The sequence below is a fragment of the Thunnus albacares genome, chromosome 18 (genome assembly GCF_914725855.1).
Source record: "Thunnus albacares chromosome 18, fThuAlb1.1, whole genome shotgun sequence".
Taxonomy (NCBI): Eukaryota; Metazoa; Chordata; class Actinopteri; order Scombriformes; family Scombridae; genus Thunnus; species Thunnus albacares.
The window spans coordinates 16,656,688-16,676,929 of NC_058123.1; the positions used below are offsets into that span (position 1 = coordinate 16,656,688).

Below are 20,242 nucleotides of genomic sequence, written 5' to 3' on the forward strand. Positions count from 1 at the left end.
CCTGCAAGCATGCCTGCGATCAGCTGTCAGTGGATATTGAATCAATTGTTTTAAAGATTTACAACCACTTCTCAGTATCTGCTTCCTGAAGAGAGGAACTGCATTTTTTGCCTTTGTTGACACTGAGTGGCGTGAAATTCTGCGTCATGTTCGCACACAATGGTTCTCTCTTCATCCAGCTGTCGATCATTTCCTGCAAAGCTGGCCAGCTCTTACTTCATACTTCAGGTTCCTCGGGGAGATCTGTCCAGTGTCACCAAAGAGGATTTTTGTGCTTTCTGGGCTTTTTTCCACAACGTGGGGTGTGTTTTTGACCAACTCGTAAAAAAGCTGGAGGAAACAAACATCACAGATGTTTAGGAGGAAGGCCAAAAGTTCAAAATGAAGATACTTCAGGAGGAAGAGGACAGGTTTTTGGATACCAGACCAAGCAGCTAATGGACAAACAAGTGTCAGCCTAAAGGTTCAAGCAGCAACAGGACTTTGTGAAGTTCTATGGCTCTCATTGCATACATAGACAAGTGGTTTGATTTGTCACCAGAAAATGTAATGGTGAAACTAATTGGCCTCTATGAAGAGCTCTCCTTCACTGACCTGGTGCAGGTGGTGGCTGCCCTCAAAATGACAGTATGGACCAATTCTGTGAAGAGCTTTGTGCTAGCTGGAAGGAATTACAGAAATCCAGACAAGAAAATCAGACCATAAAATCCACCAGTGAGACGTGGGTGGCAGTTTTCCAAAACATAGGGAAAGCCAACTTGATCAACATGTTCAGGATTGTCTCATTTGTCCTCAGCGTGCCAGGCTCAAAAGCCTTTATAGAAAGGATTTTCTCTCTAATGACCATTAAATGGACTCAAGAAACAGATGAAGCATAGAGCTGATCAACATGAACTTCAAACATCTGTGAACTGTGACTTGTCATGTAAAGACTTCTCTCTGGCTGTGCAAAAGGACAAAGGACTGCTTGAATCAGTCAAGAACAGCAAAAAATATCCATGGAAAAAGTAGAGTTGGTGAGTCATGCCCCTCTTTTCCTCTTTTGCATTTGAAATGTTTTTCTTTTTTTTCTTTTGTAGAGGTCCAGATTGTGATTTCTTTGATGATTGGGTTTGAGGTTTATTGACATAAGCTTGTATACAGTTTTAGTAAAACTCTTGACTAAATGGAATATACACATTCACTGCTATGGCACGCCACCTTTTGTCCCTTGTTTGGCGGTGAGAAAGTTGGCAACCCTAGTAACTGATGACATCACTACGACATCATCCTGGTTGTTCTCAGACTTGACAAAGCTCCTCGAAAGCCTCAGAAGACATATTAGTTTTTACAGGCTGAATACCATGAATAGTAAACTGGTCTTGATGTCTAAAATTGGTGGGATGCTCCTTTAGTAGATATAGATCAAATGACTGTTAATTTTCTATCAGTCGGCTAATTGATTAATCAGCTAATGGTTTCAGCACTACTCGGTAGTCACACACAGTCAGTTTAGTTCAAATTAATTTATGAAACCATTCACACAACCTGTTAAAATCAATAATACATTTGTTAACATTAATATTGGGCTTAAATAAGAATGCTCATCCACTTTTAACACAATTCATTATGTGTACTGATAATTCAGTTCAGTTAAGTTAGTAAGTCAGTTAAGTCAATTCTAGTTTTATTTCTTCACCACATAAGCAGTATCTGGACATTTAACATTTTAACTCTCAACATATATTTGTGGAACTTTCCCAGCAAACAATGTTCAATTCTGTGAATATTCTACATACGATAGCTGAAGGGTTTGGGAATGTTTGCTGAGTTTCAAGCGAACGTTCTCCTACAGTTATTCAGGTTCAAGTTTTCTTAAAAGATGGGTAATGTCTGTTTTTGGCTGGGTTTTCTAGGTTCTCTAAAGGTTTCACAAAAAAGCTTTTAAGGAACAATGCCCAGAGTTTCTCTAAAGGTTTAACAAAAATAACATTCCGGGAACATTCCCCAGAATTTAGGTTTCACAAAAAAACCTTGAGGGAACATTCTCCAGAGTTTAGGATTCACAAAAACAACCTTCAGGGAACATTCCCTAGAGGCTTCACAAAAACCTTCAGGGTACGGACCCCAGAGTTTAGATTTCACAAAATTAACTTTCAGGGAACATTCCCTAAAGGTTCTGTAAAGGTTTCACAAAATTAACCTTCAGGGAATATTCCTAGAAACATTATACCTTTAAAGAATGTTTCAAGAACAAAAAGGTTGCAAAAAAGTAACATTCAGTTCGCTTCTCTAAAGGTTTAAAAAAAAAATTCTTCAAGAAACGTTCCCCAGAGGTTTCACAAAAAAACCTTGAGGGAACCTTCCCTAAATGACAAAAAGGTTGCAAAAAAGTAACGTTCAGTTCGCCTCTCTAAAGGTTTCACTTAAGGTTTCCTGTTTTCTGGGTTCTTTGTTGCACAACATTAACATCAACCATAAAATCCCTGCAGTGTTGAGGATTTGCTGCGTCCTCCGCTCCGCTGGAGGGAACCACCGAGACTTTGTGCAGCTGGTTTGAATCTAGTGATTTTTATCTGGCTGCCAGAGAAACTGGAGTAAACCACCAGCAGTGTGAGTGAGTGAATGTGTATGTGTGTGTGTGCGCGCGTGTGTGAGTGCCGTAGGATCAATAATTACTAAAAAAAAAAAAAAACCCAAAACATTACGTTACATTAAGTCAAGATGCATCCGGTCAGAGTGTCGATCCCGTCGTTTCGTTCAGAGAACAACTCGATCGAGAGAGGATACACGGTAAGCTGCTCAGTGACCACCTCTGTGTCTGTGTCGTCTCTGCTGCTGTCATCAGTTTTTTTATTTTTGTATCCTGCAAATGAAACGATCGTCCGTTCAACATATCAAAGCCGCGTAAAAGTGTCACAGCTCATTTAAATGTAAAGGTGTTTGTTTGGTTGTCGACCGTTTAAGATCAGACGCAAATCAACCCTGAATTCACCTTGATTTTAAACATTGTAAACATTTAAATGTGAACTTAAAGAAAGTAAAGGGCAATTAAGCAAATACTTGAAATGTGACAGTTTAATTTAACGTCGCGTTGATGTTACACGATGACTTCTGTATTTGTGTCTGATTAAAGAGACACTCTGCCTGGAAAAACAACCCACCCAGCCCACCAGGTCAGAGGATCCCCAGCTGTCTGATACAAATAAAGGCTGATTTAAATTAAGCTTTATGACATCAATGCATTTGGGGACCTCATAGTAAGCGTTACTGAATCTTATAAACTCATCATCCCTTTAAAGGGGCACACCAGCAGTTTAGATTTGCTCTTCTTTTATAAGTTGGAAGATTATAGAAACCTATTTAGAAGAGAAATGGTCAAAATAGAAGCAGCAGAGGCTGAGATATCCTGACTCTTAGTCCCAAAACACCGGATCCTACATTTCCCATAATGCATTCAGAAGCTTATTTTTGTTAGGCTGTCTTTTAAGTTTGTAATGAAGGTTTTCTATATGAGTTAGTCTCAGGGTATCTTCTGGGCTGCAATAAACAATTGTTTTCATTATCGATTAATCTGCTGATTATTTTCTTGGTCAAATGTTTTGTCTGTAAAATGCAAAAAAAAAAAGTGAAAATGCCTGATATAATTTCTTAGCAGTCACAGTGATGTCTTGTTTTGTCTGATCAACAATCCAAAGATATTCAGTTTACTGTCATGTATGACACAGAAAAGCTTAAAGTCATCACATTGGAAAAGCTGCAACCAGACTATGTTGAGTGTTCTTACTTTAAAAAATGACCAAAAAAACAATTATTTGATTACCAAAATAGTTGTTGATTAATTTTCTTTCGATTGACTAATCCATTAATTGTTTCAGCTGTAGTATCAGTGTTCTCATCTAACTCTCAGCAGGTGTATTTACCAAAATGTTGAGCTTTTCCTTTCAAATATGTATATCTTTATCCTGTTTTTAGGAGTCCTAAAAGGTGAAACTATCTGCATTTCACAAGAAAAAAGTAACAGAAGTTTTAATCAAGTAACAAGTTTTAATCATCCGGGGACCCTTCTTGAGGGGTCCTGACCCCCAGGTTGGGAACCACTACTGTAGACTCTAGTGTACTTCCTACTTTGTGGCAACAGTTTGGAGAAGGTCCTTAAAGAAATGGTTTCCTGAGTTTGGTGTAGAAAAGCTTGATTAGCCTACACAGTGCTGTGACCTCAACCCCAACCGACACCTTTGAGATGAATGAAACGCTGCTTTCGTCACCCAACAGTTTACAATATTTTTTCATCATCAGTTGGTCTCTTGTGGACTTTTTTCACTTTTTCTGTTTTTTCCACAGTGACAACAACATTTTATAGCTCTGAATTGTCTCATTTAACGCTCTCTGAGCCGTTCCAGGTGTTGATAATAATTTTTACTTGCTGGGACAGATGTACTTTGCATTTATGCTGCCAGTTCAGAATTGCATTAACAGTGCTGCCGTCATTAAAGAGTGAATTTCCCCTTTCTCATAATGCTGGCGAGAACGGCTACATGCATGCAGTAAATCTGCCATTTTTAGGGAAGAGTCCAGCTGAGCAGGGGGAAGTAGACGGGTCTGTTTCGGGATGTTAACAGTAATTCTGACAGATCAAGTTGTTTTTTCTACTACAGCAGCCAGATGGTTCCTCTTGGTAACTAGCTGACATAGACAGTGAATGACAGTCAGTTGGTCCGACACTCACACACTGTCCAGCATAAAATCGTTTAACTGGTGCACTGGGAGGAGTCATTTTTGGCTGATGGATACTGGTGATATATCACAATTTCCGTCAACTGACTCTTAACAAGTTGCGCTGACTGTTTTCTTTCTTTCAGGTCTTTAAAATTGACGTGCTGATGAATGGCAGACAACATGCTGTTGAGAAACGCTACAGTGAATTCCACGCTTTGCATAAAATGGTGAGATTTAGTGCACCATCAACTTTTATGATTTTATCATTCATTGGTGTTGAGTGTTTTCTTTTATCATGAGTTCAAGTGAGTGAACGCTTTAAATCTGTAAAACATTCACATTAAACCATATTTGATACTTTTTCTTACTGATATTTGAGTTTCAGTTGCCCTTCAATGTGAAAAAGGATTAATGAATTAATTATTTTAAGTAATTTATCAAATGAAAATGCTGCTTCAATGTGAGGACTTGCAGCTTTTCTCATATCATGATTGAATTAATCAATTTGGGCTTTTTGTCTGTGGTTCTGACTCATTAGGCCAACGGAAGATGACACCTTTGGCTCTTGATTTCATCCTTGATTTCTTACATTTTATAGGCTAAACCATTAATCAGTCAATCAAAAAATGATTCTTAGGTTAATTGATAATGAAAGTAGTCATTAGTTGCAGCCCTAACTGCACTGGTAGAGCAATTTGCCATCATTTTGCAACATTCAGAGACGTGTAGTCATGCAGAGGAAATCACAGCAGCAAATAAACTGTTAATGAGCCTCATACTGGTTAACCAGAAACAGTTTTGGGTTGTAGCCACAAATAAGTTCCTCTTCCTCTTTTAATTAATTTTTACAAGACTAGATGCTGGTATCTGCAGTCAATAGTGTATGTTTTTTTCAAATAAAACTTCAGTGTCTGTACTAGCAAACTTAATTTGACCACCAGAACAGACACTTGAAAGACACCAAAGTTAACGCATGTTACATTCTTATGCTTTTTATTAGTTCAATCTGCCATGTATGTTTTTGAATGATATTTCAAAACCCCTTCCAGCTAAAGAAGAGCATAAAGCCGCCTGAGATCCCTTCGAAACATGTAAGAAACTGGGTTCCTAAAGTCCTAGAGCAGAGGAGGCAAGGTCTGGAGCTCTACCTGCAGGTACTCTGACACACCTTCACTCCACCCACAGGCATTGTTCATTGTTCATTAACCTACATGAAGTCAGCATCATGCAACAGTCTTTCTTCTTCTACCAAATACATATTTTGTCTCAAAATGAACATAGAAGCTACAGTGCAGATATAAGGAGGGTAAAAATTCAAACTGTTGAGGAAAAATGAAGGTCATGCAGAGCTCTGTAGCACAGTACCACTGCTTCAAGCAAACATTGCAATTTGCTTTTGTTTTGTGTCTTTTGTCAGACTATAATTATGGAAAATGAGGTTCTTCCAAAAATATTCCTGGATTTCCTGAATATCCGCCATTTTCCGTCAGTGCCAAAAACAGAAAGCTGTGGGTGAGTTGAATATGCAGACTTTCTATAAAGTCTTTAAGTCTTTCTTTTAAAAAACATTCTGTAGGCTAGTAAAGTTAGTTCCCAGACTACTGGAAGGCTTGTGGTTTGACCTTTTGTTTTTCTTCTTTAAGGTCATTTGACACAGAATCAGAGGAATCGAGGTGAGCTGTTTTGTTTCTGGTAGATATTTTAAAAACTTAATGACTAAAGAAGAAGAAGGTCAGATTCTCCTTCTGCACTTTCACCAGTTAAAACATGAGTCACTGTTTGCTCTGCACTTGAACTCAGTGACACCACCTACTTCTCATCATTCTGTTCATTATTTGCTGCATGAAGCCGCCCACAAACCTTTTGACCTCTGCTTTTTTTTTTTTTTTTTGACTCTTTTCAGTAAACTTTCACATCAGCCAGTCTTGCTCTTTCTGAGAGACCCCTACCTGCTGCCATCTGCACACGGTGAGTCCAGACGTCTTTCCTTTTAAATACACAATCATAGTATCAAAGTTCAAAAAGTTAAGTATTTACCATAAATCGATTGTAAAATTACTATGCAAATATCCACAGCAAAAGGTCCTTCTTTGTTCTTTTTACCTCTTGTCTTCATTACTTGCAGACGCATTTTCAAATGTTGTGATTGAAGGCGTGGTACATGGAGTTTTCTACCCAGATCTTCAGCCAAGGTAGAGCTGCAATCTGAGGGAACATCACTACAAACGGATGCTTCATATTTCACACAATTTTAGGTGTGCTTCTGGAAGGACATGTGAAGATACACTGAACCTCATTCCCCAAAGCATACAACAAAAATCCATTACTTAAAAAAATAGAAAGAAAGGATGCCTGCTGGCTCAACAATATCACTGATACCACAGTTTTCCATTGTCCTTATACCCAGTAAACCACACATTACCATCAATTGTTATTAATGCACCATATTGACCCATATTTCAATGAATTTGCTTAATTCTCTTGAGAAAATAGCTTGAGTGAACAATATTTTGAAGCATTAGAAAATAATCAAGTAAAGATGGCATAATCAATATTATTTTCAGAAATTATAGAGCTTAATACATTCTAATAAATTATCTTAACTTGTACTTTCCTTGTTTCTGGGGAAAGTAATCGGTGAAATTAACATTCAGGATCAACTGGAACTAGAAATAAGAGGCTGATCAAAGTGGGGAGAAATGTTTTTTTGAAAGAGTTTAATTAAGGACACTCCAGCTCTGGGGTGCCAGGAGGGAAATGCTGATGTCAGCTGGATTGGAGGTTAGTTTGCCAGAGACAGAGGAGCGTTTTTGGCTTGCTAGGACAAAGCGGAGAGCTGGAGCTGCAAACAGGGAGGTGCCACTCCCTTTGTAACACCAGCACTGTGGTTTTTGAATTTGTTCTGAGCAGCCGCAGGGAGTCAGCTGAGGGTTGTGGCAGGACAACGTGGATGAATTTTTAGGGACTGAAGATTTGCATACTGGTGGAGGTGACAGAATGTTTGGGTGGAAATGATACATTGAGTTTTATAAATAGGTTGCGGCAGTGATGTGGACCTCTTTTATCAGCCGCAGCAGTGCTAGCGAGTTCTGTGTGGAGCTTTTGGAGGAGCAGCTCAGTTTGGTGATTAACTGGAAGTTTAGTGCAGAAAGCCAATTTGAAATTAAACCAGGACAGACAGAAATATGTTACACAACCTGCGAGCGCGGAAAGACACGTTTAGTGTCATCGCATTGATAGGAAACTGATGTTGAACGAGCAATTAAAAGAGAGTTAGGGTGAGCTCCTTTTCTCATTAATGCCTCTTTGTTTCCTTCACTTGCGTTTTGTCCTCCCTCTAAACTTCCTCTTCATGTATGACATGAGTGAGAGATGCAATGATGAGCCGTAAAGAACAGCCTATTTGAACTGATTGAAAGGTTTGAACTGCACACTACAGGATAAAGAAAGTCAGTACCTTATTTGAATCTAGTCTGAGCAGATAAAATGTTAACTCAAAGGGGGAAAAAGACTTTAGTAATCATGAAATGAAAGCAGAAATCCCTCTTATTATTGTTAACACGAGCCTGTTCCCTTCTACAGTTCAGTATTGTCTTCATCTCACACCACTGACTTCACACACATGCTTGGTAGCTGAAGGTGCGAGTAGATTTTCACATTTAGGCTCCAATTTGTGCATGATAATAATCTGGATTGTGTTGGTTTTGTATGGGAGCAGGAAAAAGGCTTCTGATAACACTTGTTTAGGGCCAGTACGTAACACTAATACCAGTGATGTTACGTTTAATGTTGAATTTACACTTATGTTTATATAGAAGGCCAGTTTTTCAGTTATGGTGATTAGAGGAATAGTCACTCATCATATAAAGGGATGCAAAGTGTGTTTAGTTTTACAGAACACTTGTAAAATGGGAGGCGGTGATGCAGAAGACTTATAACTAGTCAAATACTGTGCAATATGGAAAAAAAATACAAAATTGTCTTTATGTTGTTCCTTGTAAATGAATGTCTGTGAAGCTACAAACCACCCATTGTTGTGAACACTCTGTGAAACACGATGTTGCACGTCACTTTTTTGGACAGTACTTGATGACACAACAGTTGTCTGACCTACATTTGGATTCACCATCTCTTAATGTAACTGGACCTCCACTACAGCACAGTGTCAACTGCGTAATTTGTACAGTGTAAAATTAATTCTGAGCAATTAACTTCCACTAAACAGATCACAATTTATGTTTTAACAAAGTAAATTATTTCCTAGAGATTCATCTTGTAGATTTATATGTATTTATACAGTGTAACATTGTAATGTTTGTGCTCTGATTATGTGAAAAGTGTCATTTATGTGCCATAATGTCAACACTGGAAGGCTACTGTAGCACTTCAGGATGGGCGATGTGTAAAAATACTGACACTAATAAAATTCATTATTTCCACAAACCTCCTTTGTCACACTGAAAGTTGATTTTTATCAAGTTCATTAACACAAGTTCTTTATTATAAAAATGACAAAAAGCTGTCGATTGACAAGCTGTCAGTTCTTCTCACATTATAGGGCATAAAAGCACAGAACAGAAAACTCTTTGAAAGCAGAGTATACCTCCTCATATACTGGATATTTATAAATCTGCTTATACTGCTGAGCCACAATTATTGAGAATTAAAGCCGGGCAATTAACTGAGAATTTACCAACAGAAGGAGTCGTCATCGACCAACCAACCGGATCCTGTTCGTGTCAGTATTGTCACTAAAATCTGGCCCCATAAAAACAAACAATTCATCATTAAGTCATGTTTTCACCTTGTCTCACCAAACAAACTGCATTAATGCCTCATGGCTTAACATTTAAAATACAGTCCTTTGTTCTATAATGCAGACTTTAAAATCTTTCATTTTTGATGGATTTTTATTTTACTGTTAAAGTTAAATATTGCTGTGTAGTGATGTCACCCAGCCATCATTGCAATTATAAAACTCTGAGGCAAAATTGAACAGGAAATGTAATCTTGCACAGTGAAGCAGTGCACTTGTTAATATACAGTATTCTGGTTTTGCTGCCACTATGATAAATGTGTCCTCTGCATAAGTTCAAATTTTAAAAAAAACTATAACAAAATACTGACTTTGCATTTGGAAATAATCTGAAGTGCCAAACATTTCAGATGCATAAAAAATTAAAAAATCCTTTGATTACTGGGTAGCAATGTCCCCGTGTAGTAACAGTCCAGTAGTAATAACACACACACACACACACATATCTGGAATGTGTGATGCAGCACTTGGAGGCGACAGTAACGGCATCTTTGGTCCCAGCAACAGCTTTAAAGTTCTCCGTGGCCGACTTCATCTTTGAGCCGCTCGTCCTGGTTGGCTTCCGTCTGAGGTTCTTTCATGTTGGCGAAGGCAACTTCCCTTGTCAGCTGCTCCAGCGGAGGCAGACCCACAGCCAGGTTTCGCATTGCAATGGCTGTCATCAAGAATCTTCAAGAAAAAGGGGATGATGTTAACGAGTGTAGTGCATTCACAGATGTTGGTTAAAGAAGATCAAAAAGGACAACACTCACCCCCTACGTATCGTGTAGTACTTTTTCACAGCAAAGCGTTCCAGTCGTTCCAGTACGCCTGCCTCCCTGCGTTTCTTCACTTCCTTCATGCGGCGCTGCCTCTTCAGGAACAGCCGCACAACCGGGTCAGTGGCGTTGACCTCCGCTGCTTCATCATCGTCTGCGGCAATAATAGGCTGCAGCTCAGGAGGAAGAGGCTCAGTTTCTGTGGGATGAGACTACAGTCAATCAGATTCTTTTTTTTTTTTTTTTGAGTTCCTTAACAATCTTTGCTTTAAGAAAAATCTCATTGCTGTTATTTTGTGTTAACTGTCTGACATTAACAATCCATCAATCAATCAAACTTTATTTATATATAGCACCTTTCCTACAAGTTAGCGCAATTTAAAGTGCTCTACAGATGACAAGCTGATAATACACTGAGACTAATGCACACAAAAAATAAAAATGTAATAATAACCCACTAAAATGCATTAAAATAACGAACAAGGTTTCACCTGTCCCATTGCGAACACGCTCCTGCAGCTCATACAGTTTGGTGAAGTTCTGCAGTAGCACCGCCTCTGTAGTGTTGACGTAGACGTACATGTAGCAAGAGGGGTTTTCAGACACCGTGTAGACCTTATGGTAGGCCCCAGCAGGTACCTAAACACATGCACATTGTGGTAAATGCTCAAGTGTGTCCAGGTGAAACAGTATAATGTTAACGGTGATAATAGTGTGTTTCTGTACCTTTATCTGCTCCCCAGGCTGCAGAGTGTAGTTCTTTTTCTCCTCCACTACCTCAACTTTCACCTGACCCTGCAACACATGGATGCTGGTGTTGCCCAGATCTTCACTCACAAAGTTTTCTAAGTGGAGACCTAAAGGATAACATGTTCTCAGTTAGCATAAATGCAGCACCATGGATTAAGAAAGGTAGAGAAAACAACTAACTAAACACAGACTTTTCCCTCTAAATGAAAGATAGGAGAAGGAGACGTGTGTAACCTGGGAAATCAGCAATAAAGACGATCTCAGTCTGATTGTCCAAACTGCCCTCAATCTCTTGGAACTTGGTCCTCCAAGGCGAGAGGTCGACCAGAAGAGGCATCAGCCATGCGTTTTGTTGAAACGGTGACCAATCAGCCTTCACAATGTCCACACGGGGATCAAAGATCCTTAGAGAAGAGCAACACTCTGACTGTTAGTTCATTATGATTTTTTTTTTTACAACATTCACATTTTGATACATCTGAGAAAAAAAAAATCATTAATAGCTTCTTTTTCTCACGCAAAAGCCTCTCATACCTTTGCTGGAAACGTTCATTTATGGACACCCAGATGTCAAAGTAGATTTCAGGATCAGAGATATTATAGCGAGGCAGGAACTGATTGAGGCATGTGGCGTACTGCTTCAGCATGTCTCCGTGGTCTTTCCACCGACGACTCTGTGTGAACACCTACAGCACATATAAAATATAAAAAGTACTTTATTAAAATTTGGTTAAGCTAATTCACAATCAAATAGAGATAACAGTGATAGGTAAAAAGTATAAATGTAATAGCCTGCAGCTAAGTCATTTGAAACTTAGCCATTTCTGTCATTATTACTCATTTCAGATTTTTCTGTCTTTTAATCAGACAAAAGTAACAATTTTACTTCATTATGTGACAAATATAGCAATGTGACTCTTGTATATGTTGTCTACACTGCACTGATAAACAGTTAAGACAAGCTGAATAGATAGAGTTAATGAGATAAACACATTATCTGTGTTTCTCCTGTAACTCACCCCTGGGTTCAGGTATCCAATTTCTCCAGTTTTTCCATCTTTGTAGGTGATCTTAACATGCTGATGGCTGCGGGAGTGAACCATCATGTCCCATGAGTAGCCGTATAAGCCATTGGTCCAGTTGTTGTAACCCTGGATGAAAACAAAATATTAGGATAATTCCATTGTTAATGATTTCTAACCTTTTCACCAGTTTTTGTCAAGTCTGTAAACCAAGATTTTAAATTCATAAATAACCGAGAGAACAATGCAGTGTGTTCATATCAAAGGCAGGAAGATGAGTGTCTTGTTCTGCAGAGCTCTCACTCTCCTGCTGACAACACAGGTCTGAGCTGCTGTTTGCTGTTGACTAGCAACTATCTGATTGAGCAACTATCTGTGTGGTGAGTCAGAGAGGGTTGATAAGGCTTTTGTTGAAAGCAAAGTACAACTTCTCTGAGAACTACCAGATGAAATTAATGCAACGCTTTGATAAACAGTTCTTTGAACATGTAGCTGTACAATCTGTTTTACGCTGACAAAACATGGGAGGCAGAGCAGGGATTAAAGCAAGAAAAGATTTGTGAGCCTGAAAAGGAAAAAAAAGATCTATGTCTGAAATCAGGCATGGTGCCTGAGAACTTTAACCCCTGGTGGAGTTACCTTTGTGATAAAGTGGGAGTACGGCAGGAAGAATTGCTCAATTATGTAGAGGATAGCAAAAATGGCTCGCAACTTGTGCCTCAGTCTCAGTTTGGAAGGTTTGGCAACAGGTGGGGTCTCCTGGCGTTCAGGACGGGTGCTGTGGGTCTCAGGGTAAACACAGGAGGTGCTGGGCTGAGCGTCCGGCGACGTGATTGGCAGGACTACCCTAAGGAATGCTGGGAAACGAGCAAAGAATCTTCTCGGCCAGTCGGGATAGCAGAAGAGGGGGCTGGTAGCCAGCATTGTGTAGGAAAACATCCCTGTGGAGTATCAGCATCCTCATTGAGATAGAAATAAATGACACCCAACAAATGAAAGGCATAATTAAAAGTATTAATGGCAGCTGATAAAATAAAGATGAAAGATGTTTTTAGTGAAGTGAAACAACAGACTTACCGATGCTGAAGAGCTGAGAGTTCATACAGTGGAAATAGGAGACAAAGAAAAATGCATAAGGTCGCGTGGCATCAAAAAACAGCAGGTAGCCGGCAGTGAGATCCAGAATAAGACCGCCTCCGTGCACCACCAACAGACTTACTAAGTCCACTGGGAGAATCACTCTGAAAAATAATGTGGGGTACAGCAAGATCAGAGCGGGAGTATTGAGATACGACAGACAGTGATGTTTTGGACCGAGCTGCAAACTGATACCTACTTGAAAGGATCAAAAAGCCAGTGGTGTGCCAAGTATGACATGGAGTATCCCTCCACCCAATCAGCATCCAGCTTTTTAATTCCAGCAATGAAGTACACTATAAATATCTGTGAGGAACAACAAACATAGACATCATTAGATTAGATTAGAAAAAACGTATATGCTTGTCTGAAAAAGTCCTTTATGCACAAACCTGTGTCCTCAGCAGAGTGTAATTCCACAGCGGCACATGAGCGTTTCTTATAGAAGGTCTCCGCAATCCATCAACTGACCTACAATGGACAAAAAGGCATAAATGTCTCTTACGCTCACATGTACAGACAGAAATGCACAGGCACCTACAGACAGACAAACATTATCTCACCAGTATCTGTTGGCATCCATGAGTGTGAGCTGAAATCCAATGAGGCCATAGAGGTAAGAATGATTATTCCAGGCCGTTTTGTCCAGAAAGAAGATGTACCAGTATGTCGAAATGAACATGAGGCAGGAGAGACGGTAGAAACAGCCGAGCATGATGCCCAAGGAGCCTTCAATGAGAGACATATATGCACAAAGTTCAGTTATGATAACATTAACAGTTGTTGTTACTATGAATTACTTTATTTCACACATAAATGTCTGTTTACTAGTCCACAGACTAAGCAGGTGAAATCTATTGTCAAAATAACCTAATAATCTCTGTTTGAAGAACAAATTTATAAAAGAAAAAGCCTGCATATGAAAATGGAGTTGTGGAGTTTGACAGTCATGTGCTTGTACCAGGCACAGAGGGTCTAATGAAAAGACGCTATTGGTTGCATTATGGGAAATGTAGGATCCAGTCGCCTTTTATAGCTTGAGCCAAACTTGCCATGCTGCTTCGCCTTTGACTGTTCAGTCACTTGCAAAAACTCCTACTTTATAGAAGTGCAATACTAAGTTTGTTGGAGAGCACCTTTAAATGAAGGCAGAATCAAGACAGTTGCACAAAATTCTTAAAATTAGATTTGTGTCCATCTTTTCAGGTATCATAATTTATGCAGCTGTAAATAATCTAAATTGTAACATGACAAATATCATACAAATGGAGCACTAAAGTACTATATACAAAACAAACAGTGTTTTAAAAGATGGCTTCAGCTTTAGAAATGTCAGTGATATGAAAAATCCACCCTAAAAATAAGTAGTATTGAAATACGTCCCTGGTGTGGAATCAATATAAAGACGCGCTGCCACGCAAAACTAATTTTTAGGAGAAACAAATGTTGGCTCAATACTGGAAGTATTGAGAATAATAGTAGAACATGGATTATCCACATCGATGTGTTCACTTTGTAAAGTATGTGGTTTGCAGCCCTAATGATTTTGTATTGATTTACTTTGATTATCATCGTGTTCTGCTGCCTGTTCGCTCTCTTACTTCAGCTACAGGTGTGGAAATCAGTTATTTGGCTTGGAGGGGAAGAAAAACTGGAAAATTGCAGGTCTGGTACATGTGCTTTCATCTTTTACCATAGACAGCCGCCCCGCGGAGACTGTCTCCAATAAAAGGCTTAAGCTTAGACTCAAAAAGAAGGGGGAGGGGGCTTTCTTCACAGAGTGTCAGTCAACACAGAGCTGTGAACCTTCCAACCTGTAATCTTTTGCACATCAGCTTCTAAATATTACAACAAGTGTGACCCACCGAGGAACATCACCACATACACCAGGTACATCCAATCCATGGGCAGCGGCTGTAAGAAATTGAAGAGGGGAAAGCGGCACACAGGGGCACCATCCAGGTACTTGTAGTCCAGGTGACTGAGGCCGCGTTCCTGCGTGATGTCGATAACCATCAGCAAACCTGCATGAAAGACACATAAAGTGAAGGGGACGCACACACATTGCAAAATAAATCAGAATCAGTTAATGGAAAAGGCAAATGTCATCTTAAAGATCCCCCCCAGACATGTATTAAGACATACAAAAATACTCTGCTTGGAACAGTTATGTGTGTCTGATATGGTTTTTCTTCAAAAAAAGTTCAAGATATCTTTTTAAAATCCTTAAAATTTCCATAAATATACAAATAGATTTCATTTCAGAAGTTAAACTGCTGGACACAAAATATCTCCTTGTTCACTGTAAAATCCATTCTCAGTGTTTGTGCACTGGAAGCTTCAAGTTCCTATATCACACTTGCGTAAGCTGAATATTGAACCAGGATTGACTTCCAATTTAGTTGTGATATCAAATCATGCTCATAGGACTGCTGCTTAAAATCAGATTTTCACTAAGCACAGGGAAACTTTCTGTCTCCTGCAGATGAATGTGATAACAGTTTTCTAACGTCAAATTCTGCACACACATCATTCTGCATAGTGAAGCTCAAGCATTCAACTGCAACAAGGAGAAAAACATGTTTTTGAGTGGAGGGGGACTTTAACGTACCAAACAAGCAGCGGAAGATGCCGATGGATGCGGGATCAGTGGGGCGGTTCAAAAGGGCCACCAGACTATGCCAGGAGGTCAGGTCCTCCTTCTTGAACCCAAAGATCTGCTCCATCCTGCTTTTGGTCTGTGGTTTGTCTTTTTTAGGAGCTGCATCCTTTTTTGCAGTTTGTTCCTCTCCATCAGTGCCCACAATAGCACCTAGAGGTTGAACACAGATATACAATTTACTTTTATGTTAATGAGCATGGCATAAACTTACATAATATGAGTTTTTATGTGCTTTAGTTGGAAATCCTGAGGACCCCTGCATGAATTCGAAAAAACATCCAGCAATTATTTACACAGCCAGCACGGTTTTGGTTTAAATAACAGCTTATCCGTGGTTAAATGCAGGTCTAACTGGTAATTACATCGGCTAAACAACAACACATCGTCACACTGACGCTCGCTGCTAACATCAACCTCACCTGCAACAGCGTCTCTCGTCTCCATGCTAGAAGACGTTCAAAATAAACCCGGATTTAGGTTCGGGACAGTCAGAAAGATCCCCTCTGTCTGTTCCTCCGGACCCAGGTGGGGTGTCCTGCCTGGTCACGTCAATGAATCGGACAAAGTTACGTGTCACAGTCCACACACACACGCACACACACATAGGAGGGGAACTGTGTGTGACAGATGCGTTATCTTTTTCCCACCCGCATTCTGGGAAGACCCGCCCCTTTTCTACCTCTGATTGGCTCTGACCTTGATTTCCTTAGTCTAATCCAATCATCTCTCTCCTCATATCTAAATCTAACCAATCTGACCAACGAAGGCAACGAGTACTAGCCAATCAGAGGTAGAGTAAGGCGGGACTTCATGGAATGCGGGTGGAAAAAAAATAAGGCGGGACCGATTGGAATGTTGTGAAACAAGCACTCGTCGTTTATTGGCTGCTTTCTCAGAGCCACGCCTATAAAGTGGTACGTCACATGTGTACGTCACATCCGGTAGATTCCTCAGAGTGTTTTTTTGTTTTAAAGATGTACATTTTACTTTATTTCAATGAACTAATAGTTGAAAAAAAAATATGAAAAAGATTTAAATAAATAAATAAATAGTAGTACTAGTAGTAATACTAATAATACTATTAATAATACTATTAATAATAATAATAATAATAATAATAATGATACATTTAATTTGTACCACACTTTTCATTTTTAGTAAATCAAAAAGTGCTACATCAATTAAAAACATACAACACACAACATAAAGAAAATAGAGGAAAAGGCAGCATTATACAACCTTGCCTTTGAGGCATTTTAACATTTTATTTTTTCTAATTAAAAAAAAAGTGTTAAGAGATAACTACTGTTGAAGTGCCAAATAATGTTTTTACAACATTACAGTAATTTATGAATAGCGCACATAGTTTATACATTATTCTATTTCATTGGTCTTTAAAAAAAGTGCCATCTTATTTGAATTTACCCAGAAAAATTAAATGACCAACAAGGAAGTCTGTGCTTTCCCTTACCCCCCAAAAATCTGATTTTAATACTGTCTTTTGAATATGATATCATTTGAATTGCTTTGATCCAGAAAGACATTTACCCTTCTTCCATGATGATTCCCTATTGTACCTCATAGCATGTTTAAATCTCTCCTTCATATACTTATAATTTCTGGAAGTCTCTTTGCATCAATCATTTTTTGTTTCTAGATAATGTAGATTTACAGATGCAAGGGCAAACACACAAGGCTGTGGGTGTGTTGTATTCAAGAGAAGGGCAAACTCTGGCCATCCAGTCACACTGACAAACCATGTCCAGCAGCACCTTCAGTAAAAATGGAAACAAACAAATCTAAATGTACATAAGAAAAATCTGGATGTGTCAGGATAGAGAGGAATTAAAATACTGGTTAACAGCACAGCTGAATGAGTGAGTATCTCACTTCAAGATTCAAAGCACACATCACCAAGATACACTGCAGAGAATTTTAATTTATTTCATTATCATTCCTGTGTGTACTGTATGTGAAATAAAGGACAAATATTAACTATAATAGATCTGGACACACCTCTTGCTTGGGCTGAATTTATTGCACATAAGCAGGGTGTTTGACTTCACAGACAGGGGTGCTTGAATCTTTCTCCTTGATGAAGTGTGGTCATTCGATCTTAGCCAATTATCTGTCAGTCTTCTTGTGACTTCTGACAAGTAAATGCATCAAAACAGGGTGAATGTTCCCATGGCTTCCCTGAATTTATACCTGTACTCACTGCTAAACACAATGTTTCACCACAAAAATTTACCACATATGTACATCTTGTGACTCTTTTTCTGTCTCCTACAGTATTTCAATCTACTGTCATGACTAGAATACAAGGATACCACTGGAGGGCAGCTGAGTGTTGTATATTCATAATTATTTAGAAACTATTTGTTCATCAACCGAGCTTTGGAGAGCTTTGGAGGAGAGATAATCCTGCAGGGGGTTTACGTTCAAGATTTCAGTTTCATTGTTAAATGTTCATGAAGTTAAATGTTATTCATTCAAGCCATTAAAAAGAGAAAATGGAGTAAAGGGCAACCTTATTTAAGGCCATATTTCTATTTATGAGATACCATTTTGTAAAAATACTTTAAGTGTCATCTTTATGGAAGAATAGGAATATTTTCCTGAAATACCTGCAGTCACATTAATAAAGAAGCTTACTTGTATTGTTAGAACTAGCCTTGATGCAACTATTATGTGTATAGATAATGAATAAATTTATGTCTATTGAGTCGTTAGTATGAGTGAGTACTACTTTCAAAAATTAATTCATTGTGCAAGGTTCTTTCCCCTCTTTCAAGGGTTATGTTTGTAGTTATTTCCTCAAGTGTTTGAAAGGTGACCACCTCTGATGAATCTCAAATTGTCTGTAGAAACTGGGATATGTTTTGGGTATTGAAGATGGTTGTAGACTAAACACTTTATCCAATCCGGATGTTAGTTTAGCCTCTATTCAGTGAGGTCTTGGTCTACTTACATGGGTTATTCAGAGTTGTGTGTGGGTGAGAGAGAGTGAAAGAGGTTTTGATGTGGTTGGAAACAAGAAATACCTTTGTGAACTGGCCACCTTGGACGCAGTGACTCTTTCTCAACCCCGATGTACAGGTTAAAGCTTTTCAACATCACAGGGAAGTCTTTTGTTTCACACACAACCGTATGTTTTCATGAGTATATTTTTTTTCTTCTCCTGTCTCTGTAAGATCTTTATTTGTGACAGAGTTTGAATTTGATAGAACAACATACATCTGTCATTTATATGTTTAAAAAATGTTGCATTACTTGTAACCAGTCGTCTGTCCATTTATATCACCACCCACATCTTTATTAAAAACAAAGCAATGTGCTTTATGTGTGGTAAAATATGTATTAAAATAGTCATACTGTTACTAATATATAATAAAATGAATGCTGTTTTTCGTTTGCTTTTTTGCTTCTGAATTCAGCCAGCAGAGAGTGTAAGTTCACATTTTTTAACATAATACTAGCTTGACTTTTGTGTTTTGTGATTACACAAAAATGAATGGTTGCTTCACCCTCTGCTTTAGATACTGATTCAAAAATATTTAAGTTATTCTTTCAGATCAATTAAAAAAACAAAGAAAGAAAAGCATTTCATAAATAAAATGTTTTCTCAGCACATCAATGATTTAATTATATAAAAGTAATTTGCCTCCTAAAAGTTTGAATGCAGTTGTGATAACAGTCTGCATTACGCAAAGACTCCAAACTTTACATACAAGGCTAAATAGTTGGCTGATTTGGCAGTGCTCTTTGGACTCAGGAGGATCCAGGCAGACAGGTCAGTAGGGTTCAACTACTGTTCAGAGGGACTAATGTGTAGGATTTGTTATCAAGTTTTCATTTTTTTCATATTTCATGGGATGATTAATATCAGTTTAAAGTCTTAAGGTAAATCCAAAGTATGGCATGGTTATTTCAGGTAGAGAAAACAGTCGAGGCATAAGCAAACAAACAATTTTTATCCATTTCAGATTCAAGGATGGGTTCACAAATATTTTAGTCTATTTTAAAACAACAGTGAGTTGCCCATATGAACAATGAAAGAGCTTTTCCTTGCTGTAATCTTTTCCTCCTGTTCATACTGGCTATTAAAAGATCCCTTCAAATGTGCTTTCAGTGTAAGTGATGGAGACCAAAATCCAGTGTGTCCACACTGTCATTTTGTGCAAAAATGCATTTAAAGTTTATCTGAAGCTTCTATTAGGCTTCAGCAGTCTGAGTTAGTCATATGAAATTGATATCTGCCACATTTACAGTCTTTTAGCAGAAAATTCCCTTTTTGTTTCCTCAGACAGTGTTTCCCTGTTGAGCTGCGGGGTGGAAGTACAGTAACAAAAAGAGGAACTTTGGCACTAAAAGGACTGTAACATTGAAAGGTATCTAC

General features: G+C 38.6%; 2 protein-coding genes across 3 annotated transcripts; one reads left to right on the top strand and one right to left on the bottom strand.

Annotated features, from left to right (window-relative positions):
- Window positions 1-2,511: 2,511 nt before the first annotated feature.
- Window positions 2,512-9,141, top strand: snx24 (sorting nexin 24). 2 transcript variants are annotated; one of them, XM_044333608.1, is made up of 8 exons: window positions 2,512-2,772; window positions 4,842-4,925; window positions 5,748-5,852; window positions 6,116-6,210; window positions 6,342-6,371; window positions 6,602-6,666; window positions 6,824-6,890; window positions 7,325-9,141. In XM_044333608.1, the coding sequence occupies exons 1-8, from the start codon at window positions 2,704-2,706 to the stop codon at window positions 7,380-7,382; spliced, it is 573 nt and encodes a 190-aa protein (XP_044189543.1). In that variant the 5' UTR covers window positions 2,512-2,703; the 3' UTR covers window positions 7,383-9,141. The 2 variants fall into 2 exon arrangements, with proteins under 2 accessions (XP_044189543.1, XP_044189544.1); XM_044333609.1 differs by having other exon boundaries at window positions 2,515-2,772; window positions 6,824-9,141.
- A 26-nt stretch (window positions 9,142-9,167) lies between these two features.
- ggcx (gamma-glutamyl carboxylase) lies at window positions 9,168-16,480 on the bottom strand. Its single transcript, XM_044333607.1, has 15 exons — window positions 16,263-16,480; window positions 15,793-15,993; window positions 15,047-15,205; window positions 13,745-13,910; window positions 13,574-13,652; window positions 13,381-13,487; window positions 13,122-13,285; window positions 12,684-12,985; window positions 12,042-12,173; window positions 11,557-11,708; window positions 11,257-11,426; window positions 10,999-11,129; window positions 10,764-10,911; window positions 10,267-10,471; window positions 9,168-10,183 (listed from the first exon to the last, which is right to left on the bottom strand). The coding sequence occupies exons 1-15, from the start codon at window positions 16,285-16,287 to the stop codon at window positions 10,024-10,026; spliced, it is 2,301 nt and encodes a 766-aa protein (XP_044189542.1). The 5' UTR covers window positions 16,288-16,480; the 3' UTR covers window positions 9,168-10,023.
- Window positions 16,481-20,242: the final 3,762 nt, after the last annotated feature.